The sequence below is a fragment of the Arachis duranensis genome, chromosome 2 (assembly GCF_000817695.3).
Source record: "Arachis duranensis cultivar V14167 chromosome 2, aradu.V14167.gnm2.J7QH, whole genome shotgun sequence".
Taxonomy (NCBI): Eukaryota; Viridiplantae; Streptophyta; class Magnoliopsida; order Fabales; family Fabaceae; genus Arachis; species Arachis duranensis.
In genome coordinates, this window is record NC_029773.3 from 79786793 (window position 1) to 79803347 (window position 16555).

The window sequence follows — 16555 nt, forward strand, 5'->3', positions numbered from 1 at the left end:
CACGGTATAACCAACACAAAGAAACAGTCAATCACTATTTACTTACCTGTATTCACTCAAGACAGATTTAAAATCTACCCCAAATCGCAGCAGCTGACCCGGAAGAGGAAGACAACAATAATTTGTTTTGCAAATGGTAGAAAATGATACTTGACAGAACAAATGACGATAGCCACTGAAAAAAATGAAGAGACTTGATAGCGTGCTTGATCTAGAGCATATAGACTAGCCGCAACAAATAAATTTTTGAAGACAAGGTATTGACACCAGAAAAAATTTAAAAGGTAGCTGAATATTCAATTGATGAATTCTTGCAAAAAAAATTTCTGAACTAACTCTAATTTTTCATTTAGTTTTCACTCTTTTTTATTTGAGTTTCAATTGTAATTAGAAAATCATCTCTTTTTTTGTATGTGACTGTTCGATTTTAGACATTTGTATTTTTTTTTATTTGAATAAAATACATCTATTGCCTTAAAAAAAAGATTTATTAAGACGACACAAATTTATAGGAATAGAAAAAAAAAAATTTTCTGCAGCATAGACTAGACGATAAATTTAACGATGGTAAATTCATGGGCCAGTTGCATACAATATTACAATGTCATTGTGCGTTAAAACTTACTGATGATCTGCCTGTCAATAAAGTAGCTCTTTGAGTTTGAGGGGGAAAAAAAAGGGAAAAAATATTCTCTAATTTTCAAACGCCGACTTCTTTTTACCGATGATTTCATCGTTAATGGGCCAATCAGTACGAACAGCCGGTAATGGATAACTTTGTAATAGGAAACATGCGAAATTATATGTTAATAAAAAATACGCGGCATTGGATTAAGATTATAACATTATCCATCGTACAGAAGTTTTCTTTGTACAAATAACATTATCCTTTTCCTAATCATGGAGTTTGAATTTGAACGGTTGAATCTAGTCTACCTAGCTAGTAGCTATAATTTTAGTAGAGCCATGATGAGCTATTTTAACTCCTTTTAATTGTTTCAACCTCCACCTATAAGGAACATGAATCAAATAACGATTCCCTCAGGGCACTGATTTCGAGATTACTACATATAAAATAATTTATTTATAAACTACTTTTTAATATAAATATTTATTATTTAATCAATTTTTTAAAAAAAAAAACTTAATTAACCTTACTACTTATAAGAGGGTAAATTTTTTTATATATTTAGCATTTTTGTGTAAAACAAAAAAATATAATTCACTACTGCAACAATAAAATTCAATTTACTTTTTCAATTTTTCATTCTCTTGCAAACTTTCTCATAGTATCTAGAGTTTAGGTTTAAGATCTATAGCGCATTAGTTCTCTTCTCTTCATCCTTTTTAAATTTTTTTTCCTGCTCCCACCATTGATAAACTAAATTAAAATAATTTTAAAATTTAGTAGCATCTAACTCTTCCTGTCATCAATGATAACAAGTTGGGTAATCATCTTCTTGAATCCAAACTTTCACTAAAATTCGAATATAAAACAGCACGAGTTTCTGGTGGTATTAAATCTACAGCATTAACAGAATGGAGAGAGTTAAAGATCATTTTAACAATTATTATTCCATGATTAACATAGTTGAGTACATTCACAACAGGCACAGTGCTTTGAAAGATTAAAGTTATATTCCTTTTTATTCATCCTCTAATCAATCGACACATATTCGTCATGTGGTCTTTGAATTAAAACAAAAAAAATCTAGATTATTCTTATATATATAACGACAACTTAGTCGATTAGACAGATCTTTAATTTTTCTTCAAGTACACAATCAAAAGTTTATCCAATTTATCATTCATGCATCCTGACCCTAATCCTAATTAGAAATAAACGACATAGAATGGTGCATCCCCAAGAGGTGACAATTTTAATATGAAAAATCTAATTGGGCCCAATAATTCTTCCAGCATCTCAGTTCTAAAAGAAAATGCCACTACAAGAACAAAAGAGAATTACAAATGTCTGATTAATTGACAATTAGTATCATTTTTAGGGCGTGTGCCTTGTATGTTCCCTATTTTTTGTCATATAATTATTAACATTTACACCATCTATTCATAAATAAATCCCCAATAATTATATTTTTAAGCTATTAAAATTTATCTCTATGGTCATAATTAGGACTATTTTTCATTTTTGAAATATCTGTTAATTTTATATATTTATTTATTATTTTAAAATTAAAAAAACGTGTTAACAAGTAAACACCTACATATGTAAATTTTGGTAACAAACATTTATTATCATATTTCTTAAATTTTTGTAGTAACTTTTTTCTTTTGAAAAAAAAAATACTACAGTACATAATATATAATTTTGGAAGAATTTCTAATAATTTTATTTAGCCGTTGATCTCAATTATAAAAAATATATATAATATACATTAATTAAAATTAACAATTAAAATTACTAAAATACTGATATTTTAAGAACATTCAAAAATTTTTCAATAATTTTTACATCAAATTCAAGGTTTATGGTGCACCATAACTAACAAAGTCCACCATACCATACCATACCATACCAATCACTCTATGACTCTAGTGTTATTTTTTAATTAATTTCAATTTGACCAGAAATTGGAAGGATAGAGGGGGAATTTTTTGGTGTATGACAAAGACTTGAAAGGTTGATACAATGCCCCTGGCTTGGTGCAGTCCAAATGCAAGAAAAGGGAACCACTGAATGTGACACAAAACAGACATATGAATCCAATTTTCTAGATTATTATTATTATTATTAATTATTTAATTATTAACTACCGGGTCTGTTACAGAAGACTAAGATAAATAGCATAGATGCATTTAACAAAATGCATGTTTTGGACTATGCTATATTGCTGGTCCCTACTTTTCTCCTACCCTACTTACATATTCTCCACATTAATTACATTACATTCATGTATATGCAAATAACTTTATTTTTTTCTTTTTATCCTAATATATGACTCGGACTTTTATAGTTTGGTTTTATTATCACCATTCCCATTTATGTCGAATGTCACAACAATTGAATTCACCCCAAAATGTCACCTGTGTTATATGGAATTTTCTTTTTTATTTTTATATCATTATTATTTCAAAATAAAAGAATCTTTGGAAAAATCTTGAACCATACTCTTCAAAAAGAAGCTTTCTCCAGAAGTTTGATTTTCTGTCCCGTTGCCATCACTTGATTTTAAAATATCTGAATTCAAGTCCTTAAATATCTAATTTCTTTAATTTCTATAATATATAAGTAACTAAGTGACAAGCTTTTTTTTTTTTTAATGAGAAAATCTAGCTAATGTTATTCTTCTTCCACTATGATAGGATGAAGCTAAAGGATACAAATATTATATTCAATTAGTTACAAATATTTCAATTTCTCCCGAGAAAGCAAAAAACTTTATTTTCAAGTGCGGTCATTTTCATTTTCCTTACACTCATGATAATGATCCAATTTGTGGGCATTGCGTGTTTCACATTTTCATTCCCTTTCTGTTGCTTCTAATTTCTGCATATATTATTGCAATTTTTTTTCCGCACTAATTTTTCTTAAAAGTGCATTTTCAAGTTGGGATCTTAGAGTGTATTCTCAAAAGTCACACATAAATATTTGCACAGGGTATTATCTATTTGTAGCATTTAACTATCTGATTAGCAAAATTTCAAAAAATATAGTAGTTAGAGACATATATATATATATTTTTAATAAAAATATTACGTATACACTAAAAATTAGTTACTAAATAACAATTCAGATAAAATATATATTAAAATATAAAATATATACTGAAAATAAATTAAAAATATATATTTATATATTTAGAGTACATATTGTATTTTTATATTTCTAAATATGATTTTCCCTTTTGCTTTTGTACGATAATTCAGGTAGTAGAAGGGGAAAGGGGAAAGGATGTGATTAAAATCAAATTCATGGTATGGTTTTTCCAAGGCGGCTAATTCCGTCACGATTATACCATTAATTAGGTAATAACCATAGGAATTAGGTATTGGGTGAAACCAATAAAGAATTAGGTATTGGATATAGAGTTTTAATTTTATTATTTATTTATTATGAAATGTCTAGTCTTTTTAATGAAGAGTAAACCATCAAAAATAGTATTTAAAAGTTTATATCGTTGACAAAACGAATATTAAAAGACGGCAAGATGCTAACAATAAATAAATAAGCGTCGCGAAAGATTTAAAAATAAGACAAAAAAATTAAATATTAAATATGTATTTTAGTACAAAATTGGTAGTTAACTTTTTAACGAAAAAAAATTCTAAAATGAGATTGACAAAGTGAAAGATTAACTATAATTGAATTTATAAATTAAATTTCACTATATTAATTAACTATAATTAAATATTTAATTTTTTTATTTTGTTAATCTTTTCACTCTCAAAAGAATTTGATAATTTTTAACTAGGAAATANNNAACTAGGAAATACTAAGCGAATTTCATTTTTTTTTCTTTTACAAAATTTTAAAAACAAAAAATATTAAAAAAATAGAAAATAAAAATACAAACTAAGTGTATCTTAATTTTTTTTGGTTGTTCACAGTATCGCTAAATTCGACAGGTCAAAAATTAATTCATTGTAGATCTGAATTCTATTTAAAGGTCTACCGCTTGCCAATAAATTATATTTTAAGCAGATAAATAAGCTGATCACTCGACCAATCTAAGTTGGTTGACACCCTAATTTTTCTAATGGCCTATTGAATAAGACTTCTTATGTAGGTCATATTATTGGGTTTAGGTTTGACCTTTTATTTTTTCAGTCGTTTACCACTAAACTCCATTTAAAGATTTGTCATCGGCTAATGAATTATTACATACATAAAAAAGAATTTGAACTCCTGATACTTATTTGAGTGGACGAATGAACTAACCGCTCGACCATAACTTTACCCCACATACATATTTTCGAGAAAAAGCCTATAACTTTAGCTTACAATTGTGTTCTTTGCTTTCTTCTTGGTCTAGGAATTCAATTTTGGGTGTGACCACAAAATTATTTAAGCTTCTATATAATGTCCTCAAGTTTTTCAAAAAATAAAACAAGGTATTTTTTTATTGAAGTTCAAAAAATATTGTATGTACTATTTTTGCATATATATTTTTTGTATATTTTAAATTTTTAATAATAAAAGTGATTGATGAGAAATAAAAAAAATAAAAAAATTCATCTTTTATGTTATAAAGTACAAAAAAAATGTACAGAAATAATAGTACAAATATTATTTTTCTTAGAGTGTATTTGAAAGAAAATATTTTTAGAATTGAATTAATTTGATTTAAAATTAATTGAATTAAAAATATATTATTATGTAAAATAATAATTGATTTGATTTAAAAATTGATATAATAATTTAGTTTTATATTTTTATTCTTTATTTACTAAACAATTTTTCATCACCTCTAATAACTATGATTGATTATTGTTGACGTCGTCAAACCACAATAGACCTCTACTATCTCTTCTTTTCTCTTCTCTTCTTCAAACCATTTTCTTTTATATTAATACTTAAAAGATAAATATTTTCAACAAACCAAATTATTTCAGTTTCAATTAAATTTTATAAAAAAATAAAAGAATTTAAATTTAGTAATAATTATAAATCAATTTAATTTTTATTTTTTATTCATTTTATACAAATAATTTTATTTTAAAATCAAATCAATTCTAACCTCACTATGTTCTAAATACACTCTTAAAGTTTTATAGGGGAATGGATTTGAATGAAAAAAAAAATAAGAGTAAAACAGATTTTTCATAAATATATTCATTTTCAACCCCCCAACACCCCCTTCCTTTCCCCAATTTTTTTCTCCTCTAAAATCAAAATTCTTTCGCTTAGAATTTGTAACTTGTGGAGAGTTGTTTATGCTCTGTATTAGGTACTATATATTTCCTCTCTCTCTTTGAATAATTGGTTTAATTTGTTCTTGAATATGAACAAGATATGATGATCTTACCTTACTGTCCTGTTAATCTGTAATGTGATACAAATTATTTTTGTTCTTCTAGTGCATTATCTACAGTGCACAGTATTTATTATTTATAATCTTCTGCTTGTCGTTGTTCAAGTCCAGTCATACCAAAGTCAGTTAAAAAGAATGGGACTTACGGGTGACTTGCTATTTAAAATGCAATATGTCTTTGAGATGTGTTATAGTAAAATTTTGTTTTATTTTATCCATTCATATATTTTTAATTTACTATTACAGTAATAAAAATGTTATTTTTAATCAATATCTTTTACTACTAAATTAAAAACCTTACATTGATTAGAGTTGTTCAAAATTAACGAGTAATGCTGATAATATTATCTACTTAACGAGATAAGTCCTATTGACAAATTACACTAAGTTAATTCTTAATATTTTAATTGTTGTAATTTAGTCTCTCAAATTTAAAAAAAAATACATTAATGTAGTTTTTCATATATTTTTCATTACTACAGTTCAACATTATTAGTATCGTGGCTCAAATCTTACTACGCTAGATCGGACATATTAAAACGATATGGTCTGAAGATTTGAACAATCTTATCATAACTAAGTTTCTTGTTATCACTCTCAAACGACATCATTTAATGTCTTTTTTAGCGTCAAAATGCGTACAACATCGTTTTAATATGTCATACGTAGCAAGGATTGAGCCACTTTATTAACAGTATTGTAAAAAAATACACAAAAAATTATATTAAAAAAAAAAAAAAAACAATGACCAATATTATTTTACTAACAACTTAATTATAAATTCTATAATGATTTCATTTTTTTTTTTGGACCTGCTCTATAATGAATATATGTAACCGTTTCATACTTTCAGGATTTTTATTATCTGCTTCCTAGGTCTAATTTTTTGGGACAAGTCTGCTTCCTAATTTATGTTAAATCCAGTAAATATATGACACACATAAGCCCAATACATGCACAACCCTGAATTACCTATTTATCTTAACACAACAAGACCAACAAATTAAGAGCCCAACAAAGCAAATAAAATAGACAAATATTTTTGGACCGTTCATATTCTATTTAGAGGTGGCAAAATGGGTTGAATTCCTCGGATCGATTCACTAAATTTACTAAAAAGATGGATTAGGCTAGAATTTAGAATCCACTAAATAAAAAAATTCGCCAAATTTGCGGGTTACGGCGGAAAAGAGTGGGCCGGCCCGCCAGGCCAAAAGTTTTTATTTTTTTATTTTTTATTAAATAAAAGAGTTATTAGTGCTATAAAATTAATTATATAATTTTCAAACACTTTTTTATTTTTTATTTTTATTCTTCTTTTAATTACTAACTTTATTTATTTTGTTTTACAATTTTGTGTATATGCTCAAATTATGTGACATTTTTTAAAATAAAGATAGTTCTATTGACAAATATTATTTTAAACAATTTTATTGAAGTTAAAAATAAAAAAAATAATAGTGAAAAAACTTATATTGTAATTTGATTATTTTTTATTAATTTTAATGAATTTTTTTAAAAAAAAGTCAAGCAGACTAGCTCGTCGACCCGTCAATCCGCTATAAAGCGGAACAAACTAGCATTTTGAACCATCTTAGTTGGTGGAACGAGTTGGCCCGTTCTGTTTTATGGCGCGGGCAGGGCAGGTTAGGCGGGTCGGCCCGCTTTGCCGTTCCTCTGTTCATCAAGATTTTTTAAGTTGTTAGCTCACTTTCGACAAAAAAAAAAGTTGCTAACTCACTTATTTACAGAAAACTATCAAAAATAGTATCCGGAAATTTATATAACTAACAAAAATAATCCTAAAAAATGCTAATGAGTAAGAACAAATAAGTTTTCAAAAGATTTAAAAACATAATAAAAAGATCTAGATATTAAATATATATACTAAAAAATGACTTTAGAGACCAAATTTTGATACAAATTTTTGTAATTATTATTAGAAAAATAAGATTATTTCATCCTTAAAATTTAGTAAATTGTCAAGTGTATTTTATTAAAAAAATTATTGTAAATGACCATATTTTTTTAAAAAATAAAAAATCTAAAGATCAAATTTTATTCTGAATTTGTTTGTACATCTAACTATTTATTTAAATGTTATCACAGAAATTTAAATCAAATAAATAAGTCATTTGCTAAATATTAAAGTTTTTGTTATTTACAAAAAATATAATATTTTTTGTTCTTTTTATCGTATTTTTAAATTATTCGAACTGTTGTTTTGTTGATAAAATCTTTTGAAGATCTTTTTGTTCGTGGCTGAATTTTTTGATTACCAAATTGGTAGTTAATCCTTTACTTGAATGAGTATGTGGAGTTCAAATTTTGCCTTATATATATAGCAACTCATTGCCTAACATTAAACCTTTAAATAGAATTTAAATTTGTAACGAATTACTTTAGTCTCTCTGGCTTAGAAAAACCATAAGAAACAAAAATGAAAAAAAAAAAAGATTTTTCAACTATGAACCCAAAAAAAAAAATTCAACAATTACATGAAGAGCTTACAAATGAAATAGGAACATGAACTGATGAACAGTTTTTGCACTAAGAAATCAGTAATGAGAGTAACATGATGTAATCGATGTTAACATAATCTTTGCAATTGTTTCAATTCAATTCCCTACAAATGGCTACATGATACACAACCAGTAGTGCTTGTTCTTTCAATATTGCAAATATTGCTAGTTTTGTTATTAATGCATGGCACTAATACATATCTATAAACCATACTTTCTTATAAAACTAGAAGTTATTTCTCTGACCCTAAAAAAATGATACACTGTTGTACCATTATCTTATCCTAAAATTATCACACCAGCAAATATATCTATCTAGTTTCATCCACCACTTGAATAATTATACAAATCTTATCTAATTGTCAATACATTGAAATTAAACTAAAAAGAGAAAGTTAATCACAGTTAAAATTAAATATATCATTGTCAGACTCAGAGGAAGGTGAACAAAAAAATATATCAATTTTAATTCAAGATAAACTAAGTTGTTTCTAATGAGAACCTTGCATGTGAACAATTAGTTTTCTGTGATAATCTTCCACATACATTTTAAACATTAACTATTTAACTATTCTTGGTTGAATAATGTACATTATGACAAATTCACACCATGAATTTGCATTTCATTTCAACTGTTTAATCCACTTCCATAATGGCACAGAATATGGCACATGAAAACCATATTTCAAGTTCCATTATATACAGCTCAATGAATGCACTAAACCCAATTCAACCACACTTTCTGTTTTGTCACATACAAAGGCTTGCTTAAAGCCAAAGCAATCATGAAAACTAAGGAACCAATCCAAAGCTATATATAGGGAAATGCAATTTGCATTTGCAATCACAATCACCTATACATTGACCTCTGGAGATGGGAAAATCCGTTTCGTGAGCCATTGGAAGGGTCTTAAAAGTTGAGCCCTTTTCTTGCGCCAGAACCAAATGGCCGCGTTGTAGTTTTCGTTGCGAATCTTCTTTGTGGCTGCTCTCCAATCGTACTTCTCCATCTCCAGACGAGCAGCTTGTCCCATGGTTTTCCTCAACTCGTGGTCGTACAAGAGAGGTTTTAGTTTGCTCAAACAGTCTTCTAGATCGCCCGGAGTGTAGAGAAAGCCAATCTTGCCATCTTGGTCTTCAGGGATTATGTCTGGGACACCACCGGCACGTGCTCCCACGACCGGAATCCCTGAAGACATGGCCTCTAAGACAACCAGGCCGAGTGTCTCGGATTCCGAAGGCATCACAAAGACGTCTCCACTGGCGTAAGCTTGAGACAGTTCTTCCCCTCCTAACATTCCTGTGAATACTGCAGGCATGCCTTGAAACATTTTCTCCAGCTCCTCTCTGTTAAAAGGTGCAGAAGATTTCACATTTAGGCAAGAAAATTTTAGAGGGTAAATTTTTATTGGAGTAAGAATTAGTAAGAAACAATTTAATTTTTCAATTTGAGTCATATCTTAAAAAATTGCTCACAAGTTCAGGTTTTTCAAGCATTGATCAAATGTATTTTGTACAAAATGTCACTCAAATTTAATCAATGAAGTTTATCTAATAAAAAGTGAGGTAGTTCAAGCATATAGAAAAGAAAGAGGGAGTGGAATTTTGATTAATGTGTAAAACATTTTGTATGCTTACATGAGATTTTGGTGCAGGTACAACCTGACTAAAAATATTTTTAATAGATCATTTTCACAATGAAAGCAACTTCCACTTGTAGAAAGCTTTTGGATAGCGAAGAGGAAATCGAAGACATATCATAGTAAGTTACCTGTATGGTCCATCTCCTATAAAAGCAATTCTTGCTTCAGGAAGCCTATCCATGACACTGCCAAATCATGTGTTTCAAATGTCATACAAATGTTCAAGTTTACAAACACAAGGTATATTATACATTATGGTGTGATGAACCGAAGAATTGACAAAGAAAGATAGGGGTATGTCAAAGTGAGCTGCCAGAAAGCATTTCTTGAAAAGGTTTTAGCAATCTTTCAGCATTAGTACAATGATGACAACCAAAGATTTCACCACCCTTCAAGTTTGATTTTAAGATTTGATTGCGAAATATTGTATATAATTCCAAGTTCCTCTTTGGAGAATGTGATTTTTTTACCTTTTGAGGAAATCTAGACTTTTCTCGACTCCAAGCCGTCCTACGTGAACTATCAAGGGCTTCTCAGGCTCGCCATTGCTGCACAACACATGTTTAAGGATAAGATCAAACTTGATTATATTAAAAGAAACGCTGTTCATATGAAAATTACAATAGGTTCACAAACCTCAGTCTTATTCGCATTTCATGGGACTTGAATTTGGGATGGAAACTTTCAGAATCGACACCCTTGTTCCAAAGGCGAATCTTGTTAGCTGGAAATTGACAAATGAAATAAGTCAGACACCAAGAATGGTGTACAAAGAAATGGTTACGCTCGGCTATTGTTATTGATTGAGGAAAGCTGAAGACCAATCAACAATGGTGTTTGAGTTCACCTGCTGTTACTCTAGCTACTTCAAGATCCCTTGCAATGGCAGCCGACGGCACCAAAGTCAGGTCTGCAGCTCTGTGCAGAAACTCTACATAAACAGAAACTCGACATTATTCTCACAAAAACATGTCACTGAGTATGCCAACAGTGGAAAGAAGGAAGCATACATACTTATGACCCACCACATGGGTTGCACCAGCCAGCTAAAGGTGTATCTTGGAATGTATCTGAACAAAGAGAAATAAAAATAAAAATTGTCAGCCATAAGAAATACTTGGTTTAATGTTCGAAAGCCTAACATCGTAGCATTGCAAAGGTGCAATGTTGAACTTTGACTTTTGTGTACATTGCCTATTTCGATCTTTAATATTTTCTATTTTAAGGTTGATTTATGAAGAAACAAAGTGAAAACATCATGTTTTCTGTTTTCATTTTTCTCCTTCACAAAATCCTTAAAACAGAAACAAAGCAAGTCCTAAGTAAACATGTAACTTACACTGGTACATGGGTGTGATAAGACATGACAATGGGAACACTAAGAAGCTTTGCAATTGCAAGAGCACCGAACACCTGAAATTCAACCATTGTTAGTTATGGTAGGTTCTTTACTACAACTATATATCACTCATTTAAATGCAACAGTTATTAAAATGAGAAAAACCGGACACCAACCATTATTCCTGGTGACGATGCGTGTATTATGTCAGGCTTAAACTCGGCAACGGCTGATATTATTCTTGGACTAAGTGCCAAAGAGAGGGGTACCTTCTGATACCAAGGACAAGGGAAGCTGCATTTTTTTTCCAGGTTGAGAGTAAACTTGTTAGATAAAACAATGGCTGCAGCATTAACCATAACATCAAAGAATTTATCATGAATTTTATCTAATTAGGAAATTCTAATTTCTAAGGTCCAAATTGATATAAGCATTTTCAAATATAAGCAATTACTACAACTTAGAAACAATTTATATATGGTTAAAAGATTCAGAAATAACTGCACCAAAATATAAGCAGAGGTTAGAGATGGCCAAGAATAAAATCTGCTAAGAAACTAAACAAATCAATGTTAGCAACCTTCGCGATCCAATTAATTTTGCTCCATAAAATTCCTTGGGTACACCTTCATGTGTTGTCACAACCATTACCTATTACAAGAAGAAATGAAGACAAGCAATTAGTTTACAATGTTAGAATTTTTAGTATACATGACAGAATTTTCTCGTTTTTTCTTCATAAAATCCTCAAACTAGAAAACATGAAAAAATGACAATAGAAACCAACCAGGCTTAAGATAACAGAGAAAGTTACCTCATCTCCCATTTCACGAAGGTATTTTATAAAATTCTGAAACCGGTTTTTGTATCCTGAAACATACCTGCAAAATAGATAGAGCTCTCAATAAAAATCCAATTTAAAAGGAAGAGACATTGTTCTTTCTACAAGTAGTCTACACATGAATGATAATCACAATTCACAAAGGTAATGTAATCTCAAATGTACTTAAATGCAGAGAGAACCTATAAATGAAGGGACATTCATTTATAATCAACACTTTCCAGAATTAATTCATAATTAATCTTTGATTCTCTCACCCCACAAGTACTTATTTACAAGTCCTAGAGGCAGCACTGCAGAACATATAGCTGAGATGCATTTTTCTTCTAATATTAAAGTAAAAAAAAAAAAAAAAAAAAAAAAAAAAAAAAAAAAAAAAACCTCAAACAACCAAAGTCAACACTGGATCATAAAACAGAGCAAGTCAACTGTAGTGGAAAGAGAAAGTTAAAAACTTTAATGTCATATGAACAAAGAAACAAAAGAGATTTTTTATTTATTAAAAATTCACATGAAGGGTTTTGACACCAAAGAAGAAAGTTGTTGGGCTGATGCAGTTGGAAGAAGATCTAAATTAAGCAATTAAGTTTGGTTAAAGCGACTAGTATAACAATGGGGAAGAGTTAGGAACAAAATCAAAAGAGAGAATGAATGACTCACGCAAATGGAGAAGGCTCAACGAAAAGTGCGATTCTTCTTGGCCTAGAATTGTTCTCAGGATCAAGCAAAGCAGACTCAGGAGGAGAATCTTCTTCTTCCTCAACAACCTGAAGCAAACTATCCCCAGCTATGGTCATTTTTTCGTTGGTAGCTCCAAGGTACGAACTTTTCCTTCTTCTCAGAGTGTTTGAGCCTTGAAAGGTGCAAAACTTCGATCTTTTGCAAATGGGTGTGATGGGTTTTTGTCCAAATGATTGGAGGAGAGAGAATCCAGCAGAAGGAAAACGAGGGTAGTATGAAGAAGAGGAAGAGGGAAAAGAGAAAGAAGAAGAATGAGTGGTGTTTGTGTCAGGTGAGAGAAAAGGAGGAGAGAGAGAGGAATTTATAGAGAGAGAAGTGGAAGTAGTGTTCATGATGATGGCAAATATGTGAAGGAGTATATAATCATAAAGTTACAGCCTTTGAAATGTGATCGATTATTGAATTGATTAATATGGTATTGTTTGTAAGGAAGAGAGAGTGTGTTTGTGTGTGTGAGAATGAATGAAGGAATCTAAGACACATGCAAAGGACTCTAACAATGGATATTCTCTTTATGATGGCGGGTGAGAGAGGAATCAAAAGGAGGAACTTTGAGCATATGCTATTTGCCTCTTTGGTCAAATGATTCAACCCTATTTCCCACATTTTACACAATAATTCAACTTGGAAAAAATATTTAACCAATTGTATCCAATTACGTTTTAGAGTAACTCGAATCTATTTTTTTGTATTGAATATTATTTTTAAAATGATACTGATATCAAGAAAAAGATATCATATTATTTAATTTTGTTGAAATGAAATCATGCATTGAAATGATAAATTTTATATTAAATTTTAAATTAATTTTAATGATGTATAATTCCATAAATACTTATGTGATATTGTGTGAGATTCAAAATAAAATGAAATTAAAATTAAGCATTAGAGATATTCTTAAAGTAATCTTTTTAAATTGGTTGCATATACTAAAATAATACTTAAGATCTTAATGTATTAATTACATCTTTAAAATTAATAAAAGTATATCATACTAATTTCTAAAAGTATGATAAATTTTTTGATAAAAAAATATATAATTGATATATTTCTCGAAAACTATTTTTTGATAAATTTTAATACATGTTCATATTTTAAACAATCAATTTAGAACTTTAATTATATCTTTTATATATATTAGAGGCAATCTTATAATTAGAAATCTTATAAAAGAAGTGATTTTTTTCCCTTATATTAGTGGATATTCAAACTCCAATTTGATATTAATGGTTAAGTAATAGGAATGTCAATCACGTCAATTAATTCTGTGTTGTATGAATGACTCGCCATTTGCCACAAATAGATAGTGAATATAAATTAACTGGATTTTTTTTGTATACATTCTATTTAATAATACAAACAAATAGTATAGTAACATGTTATATAACGAAAAGTAAATTCATATTTTATTACACAGCTTGTTGGATCCTTTAGAGCGAGTGTGATAGTAAAAAACAGATGAATAAAAATAGTGAAGGAATTTACCAAAAAAAAAAAAATAGTGAAGGAAAACATAAAAACAACAAATTAATAGAAAAATATTTTGAGAATCGTATGTCACAAAAATATTTAAATTTGCCACAACAAATAAAAAATCTCATAAATGAATGTGAACAACATAGTATGATACAAAAATTAGATAAGAATGAATATGATTGATGTTGGAGAATTTGGAATATTAATTTGGTTAAGTAAAAAATTGAATAACTACTTTAACTAACATGTGAAATTTAAAGAATTATTTTGGCCATTTACTTAATTCATATATCTAAAATATAATGAGTTGTATTATATCAACAAAATATTTTTAAATTATAAAAATTTATCTTTGAGATATGATATAAACTTGTACGATGTTATTATTGGAGAAAATTCAATTAGGGTTCATCCCTTACTTAATAGTAGACGCTGTTATAAGTTGATATAATGTGGGGAAATTAAAATATTATGCAAACATAAAGTTTTCTTTTCCTTAATATCTTATATTGGATGAATATGTGTATTTGATCATAAAAACAATTAAAAAATCATTTCTTGTCTCTTTCAAGAAAACTATTGTCCAATAAAGAAGCAATAATCAGATTTTGAATTTTGGTTGTTTTGTGTGTTCATTTTGGACTCCGATAAAGCTATGCAACTGAGACTTGGTGGTTGGTATAGAACGATATGGTTGTGTCTCCTATATATAAGATTGGAAAGTTTTTAAATATATATATTCGAAACACCAATATTTTAGTAATCTAACTAATATATATTATATATTTTTTATAATTTAAATTAACAGTTAAAATTATTGAAATATTAGTGTATTTAATATACTTGAAATTTTTTAGATAAAATATGGTTCAATTTATAAAATATAAGATATTCTTTACATTTTAAATTGATGTAAATGAACACAAATTCTTTTTAAAATAAATAAATTTTCACCCCTTAAGGGTTACTTTCTTCACTCATCTATACTTCTTTATTAAATTATATATATTGAGATAGAAGATGGACAGATAATAAATAGTAAAATATATATATATAAAAGATAGTTAACTAGACAGTATAATTTAACATTTTAACATTGGCTACAATTTAAAAAAGTGATAATATTTTTAAGGCTATTACCAACCAGATATGGAGGAATATATATGGATTATACTCAGGAATAATTATCATTATTAGAAATACGTTAATTATCATTAAAATTATCATTAGATCTTTTTCACTCTAATTACAGTCAGGGACTACAAGAAGAGCGGAGGTTAGCGGCAATTTTTTCTGTAACTTGTAGTAATTTTAAACTGCTGCGAAAACTAATGCCGACGATTTAGTGAAACGTCTTGGTTAGTGGTACGGTAATTGTTTTTGCGGCGATTTTCAGCAACTGCTAGTATAACCGTCGCTAATTGAATCATTAATTTTGCGGCGGTTGTAAAACCGCCGTTATTTTTTTTACTGGTTTTAAAAAAAGGGCGGCGGTTTGCAATTCTAATGGGTGCTTTAAAAAATGCAATGGTTTTCAATGATCATACCTATAGCAAATGACAATTTTGTAAGTGGCAATATAATTCAATTTAGATTAGTTTCCATAAGGGCAATAGACTAAATGGAAAACCATATTTTTTGTTAGATTTTGTGCTATTAGTATTTTAATTAATTCCTTGTCAATTGAAAAAAAAAAACTAAAATCAAGTTCATAAATGCCTTTTTCTTTTCTTTCAATCCTAATGTGTCACTGATTTTAGACCCAGCAGCAATTAATAACTTGCTAATAATCTAAGTTGAGGTACTTAATTCATTTAAATTTTGTAGAACGTAAGTTAACCTTTTCCATGGTGCTTCTTGTTCAAAGGAAATAGAACAACAAAAAATAACTAAAGAAAAAGTTTAGAAACTTTATGCTTCTGCTGATTTAATTTCTAGACCTAGTTTTAGCATTGAATCTTCGTTCATTCTTTGCACAGATCTCTAATCGAACTTTACAT

At 28.5% G+C, this 16555-nt stretch overlaps 1 protein-coding gene across 1 annotated transcript; it reads right to left on the bottom strand.

Annotated features, from left to right (window-relative positions):
* Positions 1-9107: 9107 nt before the first annotated feature.
* Positions 9108-13531, bottom strand: LOC107475192 (sulfoquinovosyl transferase SQD2). The gene is made up of 11 exons (XM_016094809.3): positions 12999-13531; positions 12312-12378; positions 12078-12148; positions 11674-11791; positions 11498-11571; positions 11173-11228; positions 11006-11089; positions 10795-10882; positions 10629-10706; positions 10287-10343; positions 9108-9862 (listed from the first exon to the last, which is right to left on the bottom strand). Exons 1-11 carry the CDS (start codon positions 13409-13411, stop codon positions 9370-9372), a joined length of 1599 nt encoding a protein of 532 aa, XP_015950295.1. The 5' UTR covers positions 13412-13531; the 3' UTR covers positions 9108-9369.
* Positions 13532-16555: the final 3024 nt, after the last annotated feature.

What these genes read in the sequence shown, in the direction of transcription:
- LOC107475192 (XM_016094809.3), bottom strand. Translation starts at nt 13,411, where the DNA reads ATGAACACTACTTCCACTTCTCTCTCTATAAATTCCTCTCTCTCTCCT. An exon ending in AAATTAATTGGATCGCGAAG is followed by an intron (nt 11,792 to 12,077) that starts GTTGCTAACATT and finishes AAAAAAATGCAG; the next exon opens with CTTCCCTTGTCCTTGGTATC. An exon ending in AGTCTAGATTTCCTCAAAAG is followed by an intron (nt 10,344 to 10,628) that starts GTAAAAAAATCA and finishes ATGATTTGGCAG; the next exon opens with TGTCATGGATAGGCTTCCTG.